The 9,467-nt window shown below is 39.9% G+C and overlaps 1 protein-coding gene across 1 annotated transcript in view; it reads right to left on the bottom strand.

Annotated features, from left to right (window-relative positions):
* The window catches only part of LOC102470468 (keratin-associated protein 2-4), a 6,631-nt gene extending 374 nt beyond the window's left edge, over positions 1–6,257 (bottom strand). Inside the window, exon 1 of the mRNA XM_006156036.1 lies at positions 6,175–6,257. Within this exon, the coding sequence (XP_006156098.1) occupies positions 6,175–6,257 (83 nt within the window). The remainder of the gene's footprint in view (positions 1–6,174) is intronic.
* Positions 6,258–9,467: the final 3,210 nt, after the last annotated feature.

The following is a 9,467-nucleotide window of genomic DNA, read 5'->3' on the forward strand; positions in this document are numbered from 1 at the left end:
AGCGGCGGAACCGAGGGCAGGAGCCGGTCATGGTGGTGTCTGGTGCTGTTCTGGGGTGGGCTGTTGAGAGGAGGTGAGTATTGTCAGGTGTGAATGTCTTCCTTCCCCACTGGGCCCTTTATATACCCAGGCCAGGTGCTGATGACCCCTCTTGTTTATCTTTTGACCAATTAAGTAGAATTTTATTTTGACTAATGGTCACTTGTGACACACTCATGATCTCATTAAAGAACTCTTGTTGAATCCTAAGTATGCAGGTATTACACTTTCCATGAAAATCTAAGAATTGTAGTCATTTGAGGTGATAGCAGTTCTTGGCACTTATTTTTAGAATAGTGCCTGGTTAAACTTGGATAAAATGGTCTTAAAGGAACTTCAGTTTAAAAAATATTAACATGGAAGCTGCATAGAGAATGGATAAAATCATTGGCCCCTAAAAGGTGCTCTGAAAGGGTCTACAGGTGAATCAGAAAGGTCTTAACACACATTGTTCTATGTGGGTTCTTTAGTAATACATTCACGTATAAGTTGATATAGTAGAATGTATATACCTTGAGTAGAACAGTATCTCGTATACTTGTATGCAAAAGGCTAAAGTTTATTTATTTGTTTATGTGTTTTAGATTTTATAGGAATGAAAGATATTGAGTTGTTGACAAAAGTTTATTTTTATTTTTATTTTTTTGATTTTTAAATTTTTATTTTTTTATTATCATCATAATCTTGTTTATATTACATTGGACTGCATAGAACTTTACAGTGTATTACATTGCTTTTTCAAAAGGGAATGCCATGTATGTCAGTCAATACAGAGACATTAATCTCTCCACTTCATCATTCAGTATCTTTTCATTGTTTTTCCCAATCATTATTATTATTATTCCAATTATTTTTTAAACAGTTAATCACTATTTCTCACTTTGCTTGTAAAAAGACTTCACCCATCATGAAATACTTCTCAGACCAATCCAGTTGAGAGTACTATACATGTCATCATCAATAGGTAATAAGCCATATCTGTTTCCCACTAATGTCCTGCCTCTCTATTTCTTCTCTTGCTAGCTTTCTCTATCCTCTTCTCTTCACCCCCCCCATTCCACACTGTCTTATTCTCGTAATGTACTTTCACTGCATGTCTGATAAGACAAAAGTTTATTTTTATAAGGTAAGTATTAGAATAACATATCCACTATTGCTTTGCAGTTTTCTGTTCTCTGGTTCAAGTTTTGTGCAGCTCTGGTTCTTCTGGTCATAGAATGTAGCTTTTTTTCTTTCTTCCTTCCTTCTTTCCTTCTTTCTTTCTTTCCTTCTTTTCTTCCTTCCTTTTCTTTTTCTTTTTCTTTTTCATTTGTTTGTTCTTTTTTTAATTGCATGCACTTATCTGGGAGACAGTTACCTCTCAGTGGAGACATGGCCATACGGCTATTTCTTCTCCATTTCTCTATCCCATTGGGATTTTGGGGGCGCATGTTCTCAAGTACCTGGCATGTTTTGCAAGCTGCTGGGATTGGGATTTAAACCTTGGTCAGCCATATGGGATCCAGCTCATTTAACCACAGGGCCAGGGAGTTAGTCCAGAATGTACTCATTATCTCTGAACCATGACATTATTTTTATATTTCCCTTTCTTGTGTATAAAATGAGAAACCATGTAGTGGAATTTTAAAAATACACCTTGATATGGGTGCTATTATTATCAAGTGAGAATATGGGGTTTTCCCAGTTACTGTTGCAAACATACACAATGCATTGTTAAGAGGAGGAACACTGGGAGGCCACAAGGTTATTCTGCTGTGACACTGCTAAAAATGTGACGGGCCTGCTTCTTCAGGAAGTATCAATAAGGGCAGTTAAGAGCCATATGTGGTAGGGGGACCAGCAGTTGACATAATGGCTATGTCAGTGGACTCCCATGTAGTTGACCACAGTTCAAGTTCTGGACCCAGTGGCTTAAACTCACGCCAAGTGCATGTGTGTGTGTGCCCAAGATCCTGAGAGGAGAATGGGGGAGAAGGGATTGTGGCATGGAAAAAAAAAAAGAGCTACATGGGGGAAATGGTCTCATTACTTGACAGCTTTACTCCTCCTATCTTATACCAACAGGGTTTTGGGTCACTTTAGGATCATTCCCATCATTCAAAAGAATGTGCTTTGGGACCCATGTTCTAAAACTTTTCAAATGAAATTTTAAACATATGTTCAAAACTTTAAAAGAAATGTTAGTAGATTGATCACATAGTACCAATTTAGGAAACAGAGCAGGGAGAAACCAAGCAGTCTCAATCACATTTCATATTCTTTCCTTTGTTCATGAACATGAGTGTTTTCTCAACGTTTTAACCAGATCCTAGATCAAAAGTTGTATATTCTCTTTTTTTCAGGGCACACTATCTCATAATAAACTTCCATGCTTCTATGGAGTTTTCAGGATGATCACATTTTATGCAATGGGAGCCTCTTAGAAAACATCAAGTTAATAAGATTAATTTCTCTACTTCAAACACTTCAGACCCAAAGTAATCCCAAAGTGACTTTTCTCTCCCCTTTGTAAAAGCCACAAGGATAGAGAGTCTACATAGCACTCAGCAAACTCATCTAGTGTCTAGTCACTCTGACACACTTATCCCCACCCCCTTGCCACACTTCATTTTCAGGCAGAGAAAATATGGGTCATGCTTCAGTTATTCATACCATGGAATTGTGTGAGCGCGGCTCTGTGGTTGGACACTGTGGCAAGTCATATGCCGTTTCCTGATGCCTCTTATCCTGAAACCAGACGACACTCATGAAAAGCTGTCACTTACTGATGGTGTGTCCTTAGGCCATAATAATAGTACATATTAGGATTGTTGTGAGGACTAAATGAGCCAGTATTAGTCATGCCCTAAGAATGGTGCCTGGCACTTAGTGTTTTGTATCTGTCGAGTAAGTAAACAAATATATTTGAAAAGGTTGTTTTAAAATTTTTGCTACATTCATGCCTCATGAACTCTAAATTTTGAATTTATAACAAAGACCCATGTATCTGATATAGTTAATGGCCAACTGTCTGTTTAACCACTGCAGTATACACATTAAATAAGATTATTCAGAGGTGAATTTCATTAATAAAGTGGGATAAAGTAAAAACTGCAAGGAAGACATGATGTTCTCTCTTATTGAGTATTAATCTCTGTTAAGGGGAGTCAGGTATTATTGAACTGATAATAGGTATATGTATCAGGATTGTGGAGCATGGCATGAGCTCTACAGAAAACCTCCACAGCCTGTGTATTACAGAAGAGTCTCAGAGAAGCATCCTTTGAAAAAAATGAAATAGGGCCAGCTGTTGGTGCAGTGGTTAAGGTGGCTGGATTCAACATGGCTAACGGTGTGGTGTAAGTCCCTGACATGGGTGTGTGTGCATATGTGCCCAAAATCTTGAAATGAAAAATAGAAGAGAAGGGATTTCTGCACGGCCATTCCCCATAGGGAGTGCTTTCTTGCATTCACTTTTCCCCCCCGTGAAGTGCATGCATCTCATAAAAAACAAATGAACAAAAGAAAACCTCAAAATAAATTTAGACATTTCTAGTGTTGATGGACAACATATTATGCATAAAACATCCAGGGCTTTATTTTACAGTATTGTTTAATTATAACATTATGAGCACTTATTTTTATTAGCGATTTTTGCTGTAGGGTATGCATGCTCACTGGAGAGACAGAGAGATAAAAAGCAAGAAATCACCCTCTAGGGGGATGGCCACACTGCAATTCCTTCTCCATTCTTCTCTTAGGATTTTGGGCACACACACACACACATACACACATGCACCCAGCATGCGTTTTAAGTCTCCAGGTCCAGGACTTGAACTCCAGGATTCCCACAGTCGACTATGTGGGAGTCCATCAACATAACCATTATGCCATCTGCTGGACTCTGAACAAATTTTAATGTGAAAAAATATTGTCTCATGTTTTCCATTTTTCGTTGTTTGTACAAGTGGAGAGGAATAATTGTACATAAAATTTGAAACAGCTAGTAGCTTTTTAAAATCCTTAATTTGAAATTATCAAATATATTTTATATAATTCAGATAACCCTAAAATGTAAAAAGATAAATTAAATAATATTTTAAAGATATAGGAAAAGCTCATTACATATACCATAGTGGTATACACTTTTCTTTCTTTTTTTGAAGAGGTTTTTTTTCTTTTCTTTTCTTTTTTTTTTTTTCTATAGGCACGTGCACTCGCCAGACAGACAGAGAGAGACAGAGAGATAGAAAGCGAGAAATCACTCCCCACGGGGGATGGCCACGCCGCAATCCCTTCTCCCCCATTCTCCTCTCGGGATCTTGGGCACGCACGCACACACACCCAGTGTGAGTTTTAAGCCACCAGGTCCAGGATACAAACCACGGTCGACTACATGGGAGTCCAGCGACATAGCCATTACACTAACTGCTGCTGGTACCTACACTTTTCTTTTATAAAAAAATTCCTTTTGGAACAGCAGGTGATGTGGTGGTTGGGATGGTTGGATCCCACATAGCCGGTTGGGCAGTTTGAGTCCCAGACCTGGTCGCTTGAAAATTACACCAGGTGTGTGTGTGCATGTGTGCCCAAAATCCTGAAAGGAGAAAGGAGAAGGGAATGTGGTATGGCCATCCCTCCTGGGTGGTGATTTCTCACTTCCACTCTGGTGAGCGCCCAGGCACCTTATAGCAAACTTATTAAAAAAAAAAAAAAGAAGACTTCTTTTGTAGTACAGAGAGCTGCAGCTGCATTATAATTTATTTGTTTTAAATCCATTCAAGTTTTACAGGTAGGTTTTGATTTATTTAATTTTTATCTTTTTTTTTTTAAATTATAGGGCATGTATTTGCCAGAGAGAGAGAGGGAAAGTGAGAAAACACTTTAACATATATCAGGGGATCCATTTTTCAAAGTAATAGTTATACTTGGCACAAAAGACAAAAGAACACAATTAATCTATGGGTAGATTAACAAGCCTTTTACCATACCGAGTGGAAGTGTTTGATTTAAAGATCTAATATCAGGAAACTTGTTTTCTCCAGGGTATTTTCTGAACATCTGTAACTATAATTACAGAGCTATTTTAAAACATAACTTACATGACCTTTCAGTACTTTTTTCAAAAAGACACACTGTCCCTTCAAAAGAAGTCTATTTCTTGAGGAGAGGGAGAGAGGGGAAGACAGGTAACTCCAACTGGGTCCTGCCACACACTGTCATCTTCCCGCCTGCCTCCCAGCCAGCCAGGATCATGGATGGCTGTGCTATGAATGCATGTGGTGTGTTCTGGTTGACCGGGGATGGAACTCTAGGCAGTCCTATATGGCTCTGCACCACGCAGCAGTGTCCAGCCCCCTTCTACTCATCTGTTCCTCCACATCTGACATACTGGGGTTTTTACATTGTACCCAAAGGTGTCAGATTAGTGCAGAGCATCAGGACTGAGAACGCAGTGTTGGCCCAGATGCAGCCTCCTAACGTGTTGTTGCAGGCCATTTCCCAGGTGTTTGGCATGTGCCTGGAATTCTGGGTGTGAATGACTTGTACCTGTGATATCTCATACCTACCTTCCTATCTACTCAGCTACTGGATGCCAGATACAACAATTATAAGAAAACTACTCAGACTGAGGTTATTTCAGAGAACAACATAAGAGAATTCTTCTGCATCGTGTTTGAATAGTTCTGAATGAGAGAGAGAGAGAGCCTAACAAAAGGAAATACCACAAAGACCATGATATCTATGCTGGGAGTATTAAGTTTATTAGAAAACATACAGCATGATATAGGAGTTAGAATGGGATGTGAAGAGTTCAGTGTTCTTCATCAGCAGTTGGCCTGTAAAAGTATCTTCAATGCATAATGAGATTGCTTGAAGAGAGAAGAAATAGACTTCTCAAGACCATGTATCCTGTTCTGCTGTAAAACCCTGAGGGGCAGCAGGATGGACCTGGCTACCTGTTGGGGATCTCTTCATGAAAATGGGCTGCTCAGCAGCTGCAGGGGCAGGTAGGGCAGGTCCTGCAGGTCATGCGGCAGGGGGCAGGCTGGCAGCAGGGGGGCCGGCAGCAGGGGGACTGCACAGTGATGGGCTGGCAGCAGGTGGAGGCCCAGCAGCAGGGGCGGGAGACCACAGCAGGGCAGGGCGGGGGCGCGGCAGCAGCAGGGCTGGCAGCATCCCCCACAGCTCTGGGAGCAGCAGGAGCCACAGCAGGAGCCACAGCAGGAGCCGGTCATGGTGGTGTCTGGTGCTGTTCTGGGGTGGGCTGTTGAGAGGAGGTGAGTATTGTCAGGTGTGAATGTCTTCCTTCCCCACTGGGCCCTTTATATACCCAGGCCAGGTGCTGATGATCCCCAGGACACATGAACATTTCCTTGTTTTTGTTTATTCTTTCTGAAATGACTTTGACAGATTAGTAACTTCTCCAGACAGTTTTTAGGTGCTTAGGCACTCATGAAAGACAGTTTTCCTTATTTAATAGAGACTCATTATATTTTGTTACTTATGGTTCAGATATGAACTTAATGACCTTAACTTCAAAGTCTTCAATTATTTTTATGATGCTTTTGTTGTTTGGTGTTTTGATAGCACAAAGGAGCTGTCACAATCTTGGGGTTAAGTGTTAACAGTGGAAGTGAATTCCTCAAGTTGTTAGGTTGTTAGCATCTTTTTCCATTTCTATACTCCCTGGGAAGAACAATGCTATAGAAATATTTTAAAAGTCAGGGCTTGTCAGTAGAAGAATGACTGTGATTTCTGTGGTTTTATCTTTTCGAACTAAAGTGAATTTTACTGTTTATAGTCATGATATCCAGTATCACTGAATTCTAAATTTATTCCAAGCATCATGACAAATGAAATACATATATTAACTTATTCTTTATAACATGCCTATGTAATAGATATAGTTCTGTACTTTATTTTACATGTAGGAAATTAGGTAAGTGACTTGCCCAAGATCATACACCTAGTGAGGGCTGGAGTCAAAAATATAAGTGGGACTATTTTTTGTAAGCCCAAGAGTTGAAAAATGAACTATGGGTGCCACATCCCAGCTGTTAAGGGATATCTATTTTTTTTTCAGGAATTTAAAAAGTGTATTGGACTTTAAAAAATATTTTTTAGTTAATTCTTCCATGACTGGGAGAGACAAAGAGAGACAGAAAGATAGCGCCCCCAACAGGGCCCTGATACCTCTGTCCACACCCAGCCTCAGTCAGCCTTCGATAATGGGCATGCACATACCCAGCATACGCAGGGAGGTCTCTGAATGTGAACTTGAAAACTTTCTAGAGGGGTTAGCCTTGCAGAACGCTGTGTTTTGCCTTTGCACCACTGTCTGGTCCATTTAAAATAATTTTTAATTGACATATGCTAGCTATACATATTTGTGGGGTTTAGTGTGGCTTCTCAGTACATAAATGCAATGTATATTAATCAATTTAGAGCAATAAACATATCTATCTTTTTAAATGTTTGGCATTATGTTGTGAACAGTCAAAGTCCTCTCTTGTAGCTATTTTAAAGTAGATATTTATTAGTCACCAACTATGTTTACTGGACTCTACTGTAATACTCTGCAACTTGCTCTCATGTATCTATTAACCAAATTCTCCCTAGTTCCTTCCTTCCTCTTCCCAGCTTCTGGTATTAACCATTGCACTCTCCACTTCTGTGTAATCAAATTTTTAGCTTCCACAATATGTCTTTCAGTGGATTGACTTACAAAGCAATTGTTATTTGTAACATGGCTACTTGTTAGAGTCATCTAAAATGACTCTGTCTTACAATATCCCCAGAAATTGGGAGAATTAGCTCTCACTTAGCCTTCTGAAAAATCCAAATATACTCTAAGGAGTAGTATCACAATTGGACATAATTGAGTGCCCATGGAACACCATGAATAAAGTCACCAGTAAGGCGAAAAAGTCTAAGAACTTGAGCCCTCTCCTTGAAGGCTGCAATCTTCCAATGTATCAAACCCCCTAGGCAATAATCTCAGCTGACAGGGGTCTCAGATCCAGTCTTTCCCCAAATCCAGTGTTTCCATCTCCCTTTCTATCCTGGAGCTCTGCTTATAGAAGCAATTGGGATTTTCAGTTGTTTCAAACTGTCAGGGCTTATAGAAAAATTATACCACTCAGACATTTTGTAGCTCTTGTTGCCTTTAGTACTTATTTGTTTTTATTTTGATGCATTTCATGTTATTTATTCTTTTTTTTTCTTTTTCTTTCTTTTTTTTTTTTTTGAGAGTTTTTTTGCTATAGGGCGCGTGCGCTCACCAGACAGACAAAGAGAGACAGAGAGACAGAAAGCGAGAAATCACCCCCCAGGGGGATGGCCACGCCGCAATCCCTTCTCCTCCATTCTCCTCTTGGGATCTTGGGCATGCACGCACACGCGCCCGGTGTGAGTTTAAGCCACCAGGTCCGGGACGCGAACCCGGTTCTTAGTTGTGGTTCCTTGTTTTATAACCTTTCATTGTTTACATGCATTTTTGTGTCTGTTCATTATTTTCTCCTGGAGCCCTTTTCCTGTCCCCAACCCCATGCAGCTTCTAATATCTATGATTACTCTCTCTGCTTTTATGCTACTGAATTCATTAGCTTCTGTGTGAGGACATTCGATATACGTTGTTTTGTTTGTTTGTTTGTTTTTTTGAGAGTTTTTTGCTATAGGGCACATGCACTCACCAGAAAGAGAGACACAGAGAGATGAAAAGAGAGAAATCACCCCCGGGAGGGGGAGGGGGGATGGCCAAGCTGCAATCCCTTCTTCTCCTCCATCTCCTCTCAGGACCTTGGGCATGCATGCACTTGCATCCAGCATGAGTTTAAGTCACTGGGTCTGGAACTCAAACTGTGGTCGACTACATGGGAGTCTAGCAACATAGCCATTTATGCCAACTGCTGGTCCCAACACTTGATATGTTAAGTGAGGACATATAGTATTTGTCTTTTATAGCTTAGCTTGTTTCACTTAGCATTATATCTTGTAAGTTCATCCATTTCATGTCAAATAATAAGATCATTGTTCTTTATGGCTGAGTAGTATTCCATTGCATGTATGTGTCACATGTTCTTTATCCATTCATCACTAGTTGGACATCTAGGTGAGTGTATGTCTTAACTATTGTGAATATTATTGGAATAAACATGACTGTGTAGAAGTCTCTCACACAGAGTGATTTCCTGTCCTTTGAGTATATACTAAAAAGAGATTGCTTGTTCAAGTAGTAATTCTATTTTTAGGGTTTTGAGGAACTTCTGTATTGTTTTATGTAGTGGCTGCACTAATTTACATTCCTACCAGTAATATATGAGGGTCTCACCTAACCCCTGTCAGAATGGTAAAGATTAAAAAATACAAAAAGTGGTAAGTGTGGGTGGGGTTATGGTGAAAGGGAAACCCTGCTACTGTTGGTGGGAATGTAAATTGGTCCAGCC

This window comes from Tupaia chinensis, unplaced genomic scaffold, assembly GCF_000334495.1.
Source record: "Tupaia chinensis unplaced genomic scaffold, TupChi_1.0 Scaffold000477_1, whole genome shotgun sequence".
NCBI classification, from domain to species: domain Eukaryota; kingdom Metazoa; phylum Chordata; class Mammalia; order Scandentia; family Tupaiidae; genus Tupaia; species Tupaia belangeri.